The sequence below is a fragment of the Phoca vitulina genome, unplaced genomic scaffold (genome assembly GCF_004348235.1).
Source record: "Phoca vitulina isolate PV1807 unplaced genomic scaffold, GSC_HSeal_1.0 scaffold15, whole genome shotgun sequence".
Classification (NCBI taxonomy): Eukaryota; Metazoa; Chordata; class Mammalia; order Carnivora; family Phocidae; genus Phoca; species Phoca vitulina.
Window position 1 is genome coordinate 25321274 of NW_022589718.1, and position 14598 is coordinate 25335871.

General features: G+C 44.2%; 1 protein-coding gene across 6 annotated transcripts in view; it reads left to right on the forward strand.

Annotated features, from left to right (window-relative positions):
* The window catches only part of ACSL1 (acyl-CoA synthetase long chain family member 1), a 69933-nt gene that overhangs the window by 14980 nt on the left and 40355 nt on the right, over nt 1–14598 (forward strand). For 3 of the 6 annotated variants that reach the window (XM_032413648.1, XM_032413654.1, XM_032413653.1), the window contains exon 2: nt 11761–11987. In XM_032413648.1, the coding sequence (XP_032269539.1) occupies nt 11793–11987 (195 nt within the window). In that variant the 5' untranslated portion in view covers nt 11761–11792. Of the gene's footprint in view, nt 1–6447; nt 7259–9667; nt 10104–11760; nt 11988–14598 lie in introns of those variants that run through there. The other 3 variants (XM_032413649.1, XM_032413650.1, XM_032413651.1) reach the window with 3 other exon arrangements.

Sequence of the window (14598 nt, forward strand, 5' to 3'; positions counted from 1 at the left end):
CTTGTTCTTTCTTTTATTAATGTATTGTATCACATTGATTGATTTGCGGATGTTGAACCAACCTTGCAGCCCAGGAATAAATCCCACTTGGTCGTGGTGAATAATCCTTTTAATGTACTGTTGGATCCTACTGGCAAGTATTTTGGTGAGAATTTTTGCATCCATGTTCATCAGGGATATTGGTCTGTAATTCTCCTTTTAGATGGGGTCTTTGTCTGGTTTTGGGATCAAGGTAATGCTGGCCTCATAAAATGAGTTTGGAAGTTTTCCTTCCATTTCTGTTTTTTGGAACAGTTTAAGAAGAATAGGTATTAATTCTTCTTGAAATGTTTGGTAGAATTCCCCTGGGAAGCCATCTGGCCCTGGGCTCTTGTTTGTTGGGAGATTTTTGATGACTGCTTCAATTTCCTTAATGGTTATGGGTCTGTTCAGGTTTTCTATTTCTTCCTGGTTCAGTTTTGGTAGTTGATACATCTCTAGGAATGCATCCATTTCTTCCAGATTATCTAATTTGCTGGCATATAGTTGCTCATAATATGTTCTTATAATTGTTTATATTTCTTTGGTGTTGGTTGTGATCTCTCCTCTTTCATTCATGATTTTATTTATTTGGGTCATTTCTCTTTTCTTTTTGGTAAGTCTGGCCAGGGGTTTATCAATCTTATTCTTTCAAACAACCAGCTCCTAGTTTTGTTGATCTGTTCTACTGTTCTTTTTTTGGTTTCTATTTCATTGATTTCTGCGCTGATCTTTATTATTTCTCTTCTCCTGCTGGTTTTAGGCTTTATTTGCTGTTCTTTCTCCAGCTTCTTTAGGTGTAGGGTTAGGTTGTGTATTTGAAACCTTTCTTGTTTCTTGAGAAAGGCTTGTATTGCTATATACTTTCCTCTTAGGACTGCCTTTGCTGCATTCCAAAGATTTTGAACAGTGTGTTTTCATTTTCATTTGTTTCCATGAATTTTTTTAATTCTTCTTTAATTTCCTGGTTGACCCATTCTTTAGTAGGATGCTCTTTAGCCTCCATGTATTTGAGTTCTTTCTGACTTTCCTCTTGTGATTGAGTTCTAGTTTCAAAGCATCATGGTCCGAAAATGCGCAGGGAATGATCCCAATCTTTTGGTACTGGTTGAGACCTGATTTGTGACCTAGGATGTGATCTATTCTGGAGAATGTTCCATGGGCACTAGAGAAGAATGTGTATTCTATTGCTTTGGGATGGAATGTTCTGAATATATCTGTGAAGTCCGTTTGGTCCAGTGTGTCATTTAAAGTCTTTATTTCCTTGTTGATCTTTTGCTTAGATGATCTGTCCATTTCAGTGAGGGGGGTGTTAAAGTCCCCTACTATTATTGTATTGTTGTCAATGTGTTTCTTTGATTTTGTTATTAATTGGCTTATATAAGTGGCTGCTCCCATGTTAGAGGCATAGATATTTACAATTGTTAGATCTTCTTGCTGGATAGACCCTTTAAGTAGGATATAGTGTCCTTCCTCATCTCTTATTATAGTCTTTGGTTTAAAATCTAATTTGTCTGATATAAGGATTGCCACCCCAGCTTTCTTTTGATGTCCATTAGCATGGGAAATGGTTTTCCACCCCCTCGCTTTCAATCTGGAGGTGTCTTTGGGTCTAAAATGAGTCTCTTGCAGACAGCATATCGATGGGTCTTGTTTTTTTTAATCCAATCTGATACCCTCTGTCTTTTGATTGGGGCATTTAGCCCATTTACATTCAGGGTAACTATTGAAAGATATGAATTCCGTGCCATTTTATTGCCTGTAAGGTAACTGTTACTGTATATTGTCTGTGTTCCTTTCTGGTCTATATTACTTTTAGGCTCTCTCTTTGCTTAGAGGACTCCTTTCAATATTTCTTGTAGGGCTGGTTTCATGTTTGCAAATTCTTTTAGTTTTTGTTTGTCCTGGAAGCTTTTTATCTCTCCTTCTATTTTCAATAACAGCCTGGCTGGAGATAGTATTCTTGGCTGCATATTTTTCTCGTTTAGTGCTCTGAATATATCATGCCAGTCCTTTCTGGCCTGCCAGGTCTCTGTGGAGACGTCTGTTGCCAATCTAATGTTTCTACCATTGTAGGTTACAGACCTCTTGTCCCGAGCTGCTTTCAGGATTTTCTCTTTGCCTCTGAGACTTGTAAGTTTTACTATTAGATGTTGGGGTGTTGACCTATTTTTATTGATTTTGAGAGGGGTTCTCTGTGCCTCCTGGATTTTGATGCCTGTTTCCTTCCCCAAATTAGGGAAGTTCTCTGCTGTAATTTGCTCCAATATACCTTCTGCCCCTCTCTCTTTCTTCTTCTTCTGCGATCCCAATTATTCTAATATTGTTTCGTCTTATGGTATCACTTATCTCTCAAATTCTGCCCTTGTGATCCAGTAGTTGTTTATCTTTTTCTTAGTGTCTTTATTCTCCATCATTTGGTCTTCTATATCACTAATTCTCTCTTCTGCCTCATTTATCCTAGCAGTTAGAGCCTCCATTTTTTATTGCACCTCATTAATAGCCTTTTTGATTTTGATTTGGTTAGATTTTAGTTCTTTTATTTCTCCAGAAAGGGTTTCTCTAGTATCTTCCATGCTTTTTTCAAGCCCAGCTAGTATCTTTATCATTGTCACTCTGAACTCTAGTTCTGACATCTTACTAATGTCCATATTGATTAGGTCCCTGGCAGTCGGTACTGCCTCTTGTTCTTTTTTTTGAGGTGAGTTTTCCATCTTGTCATTTTGTCCAGAGGAGAATAAATGAATGAGAGAACAAAATACTTACAGGGTAACAACGACCCCAGAAAAATATACACTAAACAAATCAGAAGAGACCTGAAACCAGGGGAAAAGAAAGGGAAAGAAAGAAAAAAGAAAAAAAAGGAAAAGAAAAAAAAAAGAATATGATCAAATATGATCAGGCTGGTGAATAGATCAGTGCCACACACTAGATTTTGGGTGTATTTTGGTCTGTTAGAAGAAACTGCCTCCCAAAATTTTGAAGAAAGAAAAGCTTATATATGTACAAAAATAAGGGCAAATATGATGAAGGGATGGAATATGACTGTAAAGATGAAAATTATAAAAGATTTTATAAAAGGAATTGTTAAGATAAGAAGTTTGTTGAAGAAAGAAAGAAGAGAAATTAAAAAAAAAAGGGAGAGAATGTGATCAGGCAGGAGAAGACTAGAACAAAGTCATACACTAGAGATTTAGGGTATATTTTGGTCTGTTAGAAGAAACTGTATCCCAAAATTTTAAAGAGAGAACAACTTATATATATACCAAAAATAAGGTTAACTACAATGAAGGGATAGAATATGACTCTAAAAATGAAAAATAAAAAAGATTTTTAAAAAAGGGATTGATAAGATGTTGGTTGAAAAAGGGAAAAAGAAAAATTAAAAAAAGAAAAAAAAGAAAATTAAAAAAATTAACTTTGAAAGAGTAAAGATTCATGGGGAAAAAGCCATGAATTCTATGTGCAGTATTCCCCTAGCGCTGGAGTTCTGCCGTTCTCATTGATCGGTAAACTTGGTCTTGGCTGGCTGTTCTTGCCGATCTTCTGGGGGAGGGGCCTGTTGTCGTGGTTCCAAATGTCTTTGTCGGAGGCGGAATTGCCCCGCCCTTGCTGGTCGGGCTAAGTAATCTGCTCGGGTTTGCTCTCGGGAGCTTTTGTTCCCTGCAAACTTTCCGTACAGCTTTGGAGGATGAGAATGAAAATGGCGGCCTCCCAATCTCTGCCCCAGAGGAGCCGAGAACTCGGGGCCCCACTCCTCAGTGCACCCCCAGAGAAAAGCAATCACTCCCATCTCCCTGGTCTCCGGCCGCACTCCATGCTCACCCGGCCTGTGACGGAGGGTTTCTGTCTCTTGCACACAACCCCGTGTGGAGTCTCCAAACCCAGCAGATCCCTGCGGTGCCCGGGGGAGGAAGGGGAGTCTCCCCGGATCTGCCGCTTGTTGGGTCCCTGCTGGAGGAACAGTGGCCCGACTGTGCCTTGGATCATGGTTTATGGCAACCCTGAGCTGAAAGCCCACTCCTCTGCTCTGTCTCTGCAGCCGGCTTCCCCGCTCCGATACCTGGGAGCTCTGCCGCACTCAGGCACCCCTGGTCTTTCTGTTGACCCCGAAGGTCCTGAGACCACACTGTCCCGCGAGGGTCCCCGCCCCCACTTAGCCACTGGAGCGACGTCCCTCAGCGGAGCAGACTTCTAAAAGTTCTGATTTTGTGCTCCACTGCTCTATCACTTGCCAGAAGCGGCCGATGGAGGCCCCCTCCCCCACCGTCTATCCTCCCCAATATTGCCTCGGATTCACTTCTCCGCACGTCCTACCTTCCAGAAAGTGGTCGCTTTTTTGTTCAGAGAGTTGTTGCTATTCTTTTCTTTGATGTCCTGTTGAGTTCATAGGTGTTCAGAGTGGTTTGATCCCTATCCAGCTGAATTCCTGGGACCAGACAAAATCCAGGTCTCCTACTCCTCTGCCATCTTGCTTAGTTCTCACCAGAATTTTCTTCTCTTTTTAAAGGCTGAATAATACTCCGTTGTCTGCAGGTACCACATCTTGGGTGTCCCTCCATCTGTTGATGAGCGTTGGGATTCAGATCCCGGCTTTTCAAAGCCCTGTGTGTCATGGCTCTTTGTCATCCCGAGCGTCGCCTCCCACCTTTGTCTAGATATGAATCACCGTGTGCCTCGGTGGCAACACATGCTTTTCAATGTCCACAGGCTTTGCCTTCAGACCTGGCCTCTAGTCCCGTTCTCACGTGGAGCTGGGGCAGGACGTTGAACTTTTCCCAGGCACAGTCTCCTGTCTTTGAATTGAAGCTCATAACATCTCCCTACAGTGAGGACTGTTGTGAGGATTGCATTTAGTCATGTTTGTAATTGCTTAGCACAATGGCTCCTAAAGAAATCATGATTTCAGACTGATTTCTCTGAATGTCTTCCTTCCCTTCTCCTGAACCCAATTTAATCCTGTCACTCCTTCCAGATTAATTTGCCAAAAATCCTAGAGCTGAGCTGGGGAGTTGCTTCTCGCCATCCTGTTTGGCCCCTGTGCCCTATAGCAGAGCTAATGTTCTGAGACCACACTCATCCCTTGAGGACCAGCCTCCCTTGTGTCTTCTGCATGCGGGTCCTCCTTGAGGGTGTGTGACCTCTTTTCTCGTTTCTTTTGCACTGACTGATGCCTTGTTTTTCACTATGTTGTATATATATATTTGTGTTACGTCTTTTACTTCCAAGCCTCATGAATGGGGTCCACACATGAAGAGTAAATAATGTACATGCCCCGAGAGAGGGTGAGGGTTTCCCCCAAACTCTGTCAGTCATCATATGTCACCCAGGCTCTCATTTTGTGAGGGGTCCTGTCGGTCACCTCAGTTTGAACACCCATCAGGTAGAGAAGGCCCCTTTCCCGAAACCACCTCTGCCAGTCCTAGTCTTGGGTTCTCATAAAACCCACCTAACTGATTTCAGGCTTTTCTAAGGCAAAGAAATTTAACACTAGCTGGGTTGTTATTTCTGGAGGCTTGACCTTACAAAGGCAAATGGTGGATATTACTGTCAAAAGCTTTTAAAAAGTCAGTTTAAAAAGCAATCAAGTATGACGTTGAGTTATATGAATATGGACCCATCAGACACATTTTTTAAACTGTCCTAACATTATACAAATACGTTCCTATGACGTGGGAGAATTTGTTCAGTGATGGCCACACACATGACTGCACAAAATCCTGTTTGAAGAAGCATTTTCAAAGAATTTTAATAAAATATCAGTGAAATGTAAATAGGGAAAAAGCACACACTTCTCAAGTAACTTATTTTGTCATGTGACTTAAGTATATATGTAGCTTACTGAATACAGAAACTGTCATAAGTAGGCATTGGACCATTTCATCATCCCTAAATGTTCCTATCTGTTTACCCACATTATATTTGGAATCTCACCACTTGGGGACATATATGGTAGTTGTGGCTTGGTGGCCAATATGAACAGGTGAGGTATTGCGCTAATCTTGCTGGTTACAAATTGGTCGAGCTTGATGCTTTAAAAGCTTTATGTACTACTCTTTCTGACTTTGGGGAGATGGGCAGGGAGGGAGTGGTTTAGTTGAGAATTTTCAACTTGACTTGAATATTTCCATAAATCAGGTTTCTAAAAGCAGAGCATCTCTGCTTCATTTCTCCTTTGAAAATCTTCTTGGAAGTTGAATTGGTGACCCAGAGAATCACTTTCATGGAAATCAAGCACGCTTAAGGTTTACTATTACTTGGGGCGCCTGGGTGGTTCAGTGGGTTAAGCATCTGCCTTTGGCTCAGGTCATGATCCCAGCGTCCTGGATCAAGCCCCACATTGGGCTTCCTCCTCAGTGAGGAGTCTGCTTCTCCCTCCGCCCCTCACCCTGCTTGTGCTCACTCTTTCTCTCTAATAGATAAATAAAATCTTTTTAAAAAAAAAGGTTTACTATCCTTAGTTGGAAAGAAACACTCAAGGCAGTGGAAGGAAGTAATTAATTCCTTGGGGAATGACTTGCCCACTGTTGTGTGGGATCCCGGAGTTCCCTGGGTGGTCTTCCTCCTTCTCATGCTCAGAATGGGAGGATGGTCCCAGGGCAGTGACCGTGGCCTGGAGGTCCTGAATAGAATGGGGTTTGGACAGCGACTTCTGTTTTTCCTCTCTAACTGGTGGACTCTGGCATCCCTGTGGAGCTCCCTCCCGTACATCCCTCTTCAGGGGGAGCCCGGCTGCTCTTTTGGTTCAGGAAGGGATGGCTTAAGCAAATCTAGCGTTAGGTGATTTGCCAGCCAGGGTTAAGGAGCACGAGGCCAGCGGTTCTGGAGGGGCACACTGAAAGAACAGCGCACGGTCTGGCCGCCCGCTCCCTTGTTCCTCCCCGAGGCCGAGCTCTGCCCAGCCGGCGCCGGGACAAAGGGGGAGTTTCAGCCTTCTGTAAATAGCCTATTGTACAAGCAGAGGAGGTGGAGCAAGGAGGGAGGCAGCATCTTGCCAGCTTGGCTTGCTGCTTTTAAGGAGAGATGTCAGGATTTCTTCATCTGCGGCTGCCGGGGCAAGGGTGCTATTTATGTGGGTTTGCTTGGAGGCTGCATTCCTAGTGAAGTATTCCATCAGACCACTGTTATTCAGCTGAATGAAAGCGTGAGGAACTTTAGAAGGGGAGACACGTCCAGATCACCCTTTTTTTTTTTTTTTTTTTTTGGTTTGTAAATGACAGGAAGAAAATAAAATGCTGATGTAAGTATAAATTTATGGAATCACAGGAGCTGTGTGTGTGTGTGCGCGCGCATGTCCCTGTGTCCTTAGAGAGTGATGCCCTTATGAGTCACCTTGCCCCACAGCACTTTTTCCTGGTGTAAACAAAATGGTAAGAGGTGAACCTTTGTTTGTGTCTGGGTGGCCTTGGACCCATATGTTCAGACTCCAGGACATGGGGCAAACGCGAGCGATTATGTAAGACATGGAGCGTTCGCATGGAGTTCAGATGCTAAGCTCTCATCATGCCATGAAATGTGAGTGCCGGAAGGACCTTTAGAGAGCACCTGCCCTCACCATTCCTGAGCCGGGGTGGGCTGCAGGGGACTTGCGAGCCCCCCATGCAAAGGAGTACCCACGTGTTCCAGGTGCAGAGGATTAGCGGCTCCGCAGAGGTTAGGAATTGTTTGCCTAGAGGAAAAAGCATGACTTGAGAGTTAGGTCGGTATCCCCGTCATGGGACATACCTCAGGGAAGCCTCTTAAATCTCCAGCCTCAGCTTCCTTAGGATCATTTTGTACTGCAAGACAGTGCAATACAGGATGTGAAAGCCTTCCCGAAACACTAAATCGGCGTTTGTTGGGCTGCTAGCTATGCTTCCCAAAGTGTGGGTCGATAAGTACCAGGATTTCTATTTTCTGAGAGTCATGCGATCCAGTTTCTATTACTTGGCCCCGTATAGCTATTTCTGCCCAGGCATCCTTCCCTCTGGTTCTTTGCCCCGGACATGCACCATGCTTCCCTGACCACTGTTATGTCTTCTGTCATTCTGTGGTTTTAGACTCCAGGACCCGAGTGAGCAAACCCACTTTTCGTAGGTGTGGGGAGGAAGGAGATGCAGGAGTAGCTGCCGGGGAAGGAGAAACTAGCTGCCCATAGGCTTGTGCGTTCTTGACCAAGAAATACTGACAGCTTAAGCCTTTAAGCCGATTGAATCATATTCTTAGCCAGCAGTAGCATTGTTATTTGCTTGGCCTGTGAACATCCAGAGAGGATGTGTGGAAATTTGCTTTTGAAAGAATCTTAAAAATATTCCAACGGGAACACCATTGGAATAAGAATAAAGTCAGTCTGGCTTTTAATCATGTGTTGGCACGTACGAGTCTTGATTCTTCTTCTTTGAGACCTGTTGGGGGACTGTCTTAAAGCGTGGTGTTTATATTCACCTGCAGCCTTGAAAGGCTATTTATTGTGGCCAGTTTTCTTTGAATGTGGGTCTGCCTCCATTTCTAAATACCCCAAGTACTTTTTCCTTAATAGCAGTTCCATAGAAGGGAGAAGGTTTATAATGCTTTCCATTCACGTTGACGAGTTGTTCTTCACGTGGATCTAAAAGAAGGATTTTCTTTAGTTCTTTATTGGATGGACTATAGTTTTGTGATGCACAGCATTAACCGGTGGGTTCAGTGAAGCTGGTTTGCAGCCTGTCACCTGGCTGCCCACTGAGAGGCATGAATTAAACTGCTATACCTTGTCATTACCCGCTAAAGATAAGAATGTAGCTGGATTTAAACCCTTAGCATTACAGACTCGTGTCAGATTAAATATTCTTGCATGGGTGCTACTAAATCAGTCATTTTCTGAAGTTTTTGTTTTTTTCCAGGTTTTCTTTCTTAGTTTTTTAGTCTCTTAGTTTATTTCTTATCTCTAGAAATAGACTTTTTTTTTTCTTTCTTTCTTAGTCTAATGCTGTCTACAGCTTGGCTACTGCTGATGCTTAAAATAGAAAAAAAAAAATCACCAGCTTCTGAGTGCATTTGTTCATGGGGGAATTATTTCATATTCTCACACAGAGATGGGATTCTGTTGAGCAGCCCCTGCGAATTCACGCGATCTAGGTTTTATGGAAATCACCTCAGGGACCTGTGGGAGAGAAGAGACAAGGGCAGGGGTGTGTGTGTGTGTGTGTGTGTGTGTGTGGGGGGTGGGAAAGTCCTCTTCAGATTTGGGGTGCCGTGGGTATGAGGATGGCTGGAAGGTGGGGTGATTGGAGGGGAAGGCAGGTTTGCACATTGTACACGTCAGCTTGCTTCACGTTCTTAGGGTGGCAGTGCTGTTTATGAAACCTGCCCACTTGGTGCCAAAAGGGGCCGGACTCGATTTGTCTGCTTATCCTCATGGTCTCAGTGTACGCGTGTGACTTCCTCCCAGAGGCCTTGCCTCATCCCGGCTCCCACTGGTGGTAACGCTTCTTGCTTTATTTCGTGCCTTCCCTACCAGCCAGTTTGCCCATGGAGACCCTGCACTGGGTCATCAGCACCACCCTCCCGGCTGCTGGGCACAGGGCCTGGCACATGTCGGGTGCTCCACCCTGGATACTGACCAGAGTAGCTCAGTTCCTATGCATTCATCTAGAATGAATCTGCTGGGAGTATACTATGGACAATCTGTTTCTTCCTTGGTCTGACATAACCACCCAACATCTGATCATGTATTTCGCTGGTGTTTTTAAAAAACTCTGTCCATTGTCTCTTCTTATTGGGAAGCCAAGCAGAAAGAAAACAGTGTCTGTTTTCAGATCTGGCACTGGCAGATGCCTGTCCCTGCCCATGGGTGGAGCAGTGGGGTGACTCTGCTCCCAGCTGCTCATTGGCCCATCCTCCACCCTGTCTCCTCCTGGGAAGTCAAGTATGAATTTTGTCTGCTAGTTACCTTTAGCCCAGTGCAGGAGTCGGCATGTGACTAATGCCCTGAGAGACCTTGGCAGGTCGGGTAAGCGGCAGCTGAGCTCCTCCAGCCCCCCTCCCACCCCCACCGTCACCACCTCTTCTGCTCTGCATGGCTGCATGGCGTGTCACCTAGCCGTCAGCTCTGGGTGGCACAGATGGTGAGTGGTTTTGTGAGTCCTGGAGCTCTGTCTCCACGATTATGACCTGAAGAAGTCTTGCTTATCTGTTCCTTCTCGACTGTTACGTAAAACCTGGAAATTTCCTCTGTGTGTGTGTGTGTGTGTGTGTGTGTGTGCGCGCGCGCCTACACAGAGCTGTTGTAGCACAAGACTGTCTGAGCTGAGCAAATATACTACCGGATTGGTGGCCAGTGAAAGCCGAATCCTCTGCTACTCCATTAAAAAAAAAAAAGAACGATAGTATAGGTTGAAATGTAAAGATGTCTGTATTTGAAAAAAAAAATTATCTTCAGCTTTGTGACCTAGCTATTTAAAAGAACATATAATAAGTAGCTCACAAATACCTTCTGAATGATAGCTAAAACGTTAGCACTTGGTGGGTTGGCAGGCAGTTTTTGAGAAAAGCCTTCAGAGCATTTACTATGATGCCCTTCCCTTTACTGTCAAAGGCACTTTAAAGCACTTCTTCATCAATAATTTTCTCGTTAGAATTATTCTTATTTATTATCTGTACTGCATGCTTTTTATATTGATGTATATATAAGTTGTCTGTAACATCCAGTGTGAGGCTTTTCATCTAGTTTTCTTCTGTGTGTTTTTGGCTTCTTAATTTTGTTTGTAAACTCTTTGTGGGCAAGCGTTGTTTTTAATTAACTCTATCCCTTCCTGTTCTGCACACAGGACTAATCACAGAATCTTGGTAGGTGAAATAATGATAGTACCTAGAATGTACTGAGCAGATTCTGGTGCCCCATGCCATTCTAAGCTGTCGGTGTAAATCATTTAGTCATTATAAAAGCCCCACGAGATTGCTACTATTTTCAGCCTCCATTTATAGGGAAACAAGGCTCAGGGAGGCGAAGTAATGTGTCCCCAATCCTACAGCTAATAAGCTGGGAAGACAGGATTTGGCTCTCGAATCTGGGATCTTAAGTACCATTCTGTACTTTTTCTCAGATACTATGCTGCAGTCTCTCTCTAGATATTTGGTGGTTGGTTTAAAGTTTATGTGCACCCTTTTATCATTATATTATTTTAACTATAATATCTCAAGGAATATAAAGGAGATTGTTTGATCAGAATAGCGAACTACAGTTGCCTTGCATTTGTATTGCTGCTTTTGTGGTACAGAGTATGGGGAAGGTGAGAGGCACGCTGGAATTTAGGTTGGTGTATTTTACCCATTGGGAGCTAGTTCTGAGATGTGTGGGAAGAAGCAGGCGCGGACGGCCGTTAGGTGGTGTGGGCTTATTTGTACTTCTGTCCCTTTCTTCTCATTAGCCATGATAAGGAGAGTTGAGTGTATCTGATCAGGTGGAAGAGAACAGAGACAGTATCAGGGAAGAAGGTGGTAACTTACGCCACTTGAGCGTGTTGTGACAAGAATTCTTCGTGAGCGAAACCTTTTTAATGTGGGGAATGGAAGCTCGACACAAAATGATAGACATAAAATGAATTTCTAAAGGGTTTTTAGAGAAATGACATTTGACAGCCAAGAAAAGAGCTGGACCATTAGACTGTGGGTTTAATGCCTTGACCGGTCAGCCAGGCATCAAGCCGGATGGCTGGCCTTTGGGAATTCTGGAGACAAGTCTTGCCTTCCTGAGAGGAATGTGACATTTTTCTCTTTTGACAGAATTCAGCTTAGGGAACCACCAACACGGGACGATGCAAGCCCACGAGCTGTTCCGGTATTTTCGAATGCCAGAGCTGGCTGACTTCCGACAGTACGTTCGCACGCTGCCGACCAACACGCTCATGGGCTTTGGAGCTTTCGCAGCCCTCACCACCTTCTGGTACGCCACGAGGCCCAAAGCCCTGAAGCCGCCATGCGACCTCTCCATGCAGTCTGTGGAGGTGGCGGTAAGTGGAGGGGCCGGCCTGCCTGCCGTGTGCATTATCTCTGTGTTCCCCCGGATTCCCATGTTGAGTGCTATCTTGGTCGACATCAGTCACCTTCAAATACTTGTTTGCAAGGGCGCTTTGTAAGCCAAAATGTGCTCAACACACCAAAGTTTGTCAACGGGGTAGTAGATGGAGGGTAGAGGCCAAAATATAGGGCAGAAGGACAAAGGAGGTGCTGTTGGTGGGTGTCTCCCTTTAGTCACACAGAGGCTCATTGCACAAATCCTATTGAGTTTCAACCCTATGCCAGGCGCTGCAGGAGGCCCAGAGGGTTCCGTGAGTGGGAAAGGATAGGCATAGAATCGCTGCTCCTGCAGGGCTCACAGAGAAGAGAGTTGTCGAACAAACGTTCCAGAAGGAAGGATTTCATCTGTGGTATACCTGATACTTAGAACACCTCCCCCAGCTTTTGAAAGGGACTCTGAGATTTCACCTAGGAAAAGGTGAGGCTAGGAACTTGCCAGAATAACATGGCCACAGAATTTCAGGTAGGACATGAACAAGCCAAGGGCGTTCAGGAGATATCGAAGGTTGAGTTGTTGAAGACCATGGTTGTGTAGAACTTGGGCAAATTACAGGCCATGTTCATGTCGTCATGAAAATGAAACCAGAGCGTGTGTTCCCTCATTAGGGCTGAATGGGTGGGATGGCACGGGGAAAGCTAAGGACGCTTTTCAGAAAGATTCTTTCTTTATACTTTGGCTCTGCCTTCCTTCCCTTCTGAATCTCTTCAGTACAAAACGTGAGGGGTTGAAAAGATGAAGCAGCCAGGTTCTCACTGGTGCTGGGCCTCTTGGCCTACTCTCTGCGTTGTAGTCTCTCGCTTTCCCCTACCCAGGGCAGAATCGATTTTCAGTATTTATAACTTTCAACACACGTAAAGAATGTTTCTTCTTCCCCATCCTGCCCTGCTCCCCAGGCTGATGGCCATGGGCAGGAGAGGTGCCCTTTCAAATGAAGCCTTGGCCTTCATTGAGTACCTCTTCGTTATTTATAGGGTTTTAGTTCTTTGCTTTCCTCTAGACGATTGATTGGATTCATTAATTTGAAACTTCTAAAATATATAGAAGATATGTCAGTCTAATTCATGCCAAAATGTAAAAATAGAATGACTGAATTATTGCCAAGAAAAGTTGGTTCGATACCTTATTTAGAAGGTGAACGTGACTTAATATTTTACCTCAGCTAATCGCAAACCATGAAGGAGTAGAATTCAATTTTCCTAATAGATGTGTGTGAGGTTTTTGACATTCCTTTTTTTCTGGAGGAGGACCTGGTGTCTCATAGTAGCATTACCATCGCTATGGAAAGAGTACTTGGCAAGTGCAGATTTAAGATATTTATAATTTAGCAGTAACTGTAAATGCCTAATTCGTATTGTATGAGAAATTGTGGAGGTGCTTACAGTGTGCTTTTTAAGCTCCAGCTAAGCATAAAGTCATTGTGAGACTTGGGAAAATAAGCATGCATGTCCTCCGTAGGACAGACTAAAAATTACCGATGAGCAGAAAGAAAATTAAAATCTCCAATTCCACTACCTCGCAGAGAGGCCTCCTGATTTTTCTCTTTGCTTATAGAAATGGATTTAGCTCTGATTTTCAGAACTTCTAGGTCTTAGGAATAGTTACAAAATTTGCTTTGCGTTTCTAAGAAAGAACTTAAAATATTGAATTTAAGACGAGCTTTGAGTTCTGATGCTCAGTAATTATAGGGGCTTTTATATAGCTAGCATGGTCATACGGACTGCTATGGCAGAAAGAAGCACTGAATTCATTTCATTACGTATTCATGAAGAGCCGGCATATCTGGCACGGTCCGAGGAACTGATTGCCAGAATAAAATGTTGTTTTGTTCCTACTTCGAAAACAAGTAAGTGCCATTTGCCAGTCCACACCCTGATCCCCCACCCCCTGCCCCGATTTCGCATCCAGATTTTTACCCTCCTTTTCCCATAAACCTTACCTGGATATTAAAACGAGAGGAATCTGCACTTTTCGGTTTTGCTGCATCTCATTACTCCTCACAGCGGCTGATTCCAAGCTACACCTTCGTAAAGTAGCAGCACAGAAGTTCTTGATAAGTTACAGCTTCTGACATTTCCTTTTATAAGTCAGGGTCAAAGGGGCTCCCGGGTGGCTCAGTCGGTTAAGCGTCTGCCTTAGGCTCAGGTCATGACCCTAGGGTCCTGGGATCGAGCCCTGCATTGAGCTCCCTGCTCAGTGGGGAGTCTGCTTCTCCCTCTCCCTCTGCCCTACTTGTGCTCTGCCCCCCTACTTGTGCTCTGTCTCTCTCCCCCTTTCCCTTGCTCTCAAATGAATAAAGAAAATTAAAAAAAAAAAAAGTTATGTTAGCACTCGAGCTGTAGCCCCGTGTAGGAAAGGCAGTGAGGACATAGGCTGCAGAACAGGACAGAGAAACCGGAGTTTGGAACAGAATCCAACAAGCCTTTCCTAACTTTCAGGCATGTTTGATCTGGACCGAGTTTAGAGGGCTATGCCTGTGGTTTCGGGGCCCGAAGGGCTGCCTGAACTCTGAGCTGTGGAGGGAAGCGAGTTTTTCTGTGTCCGTG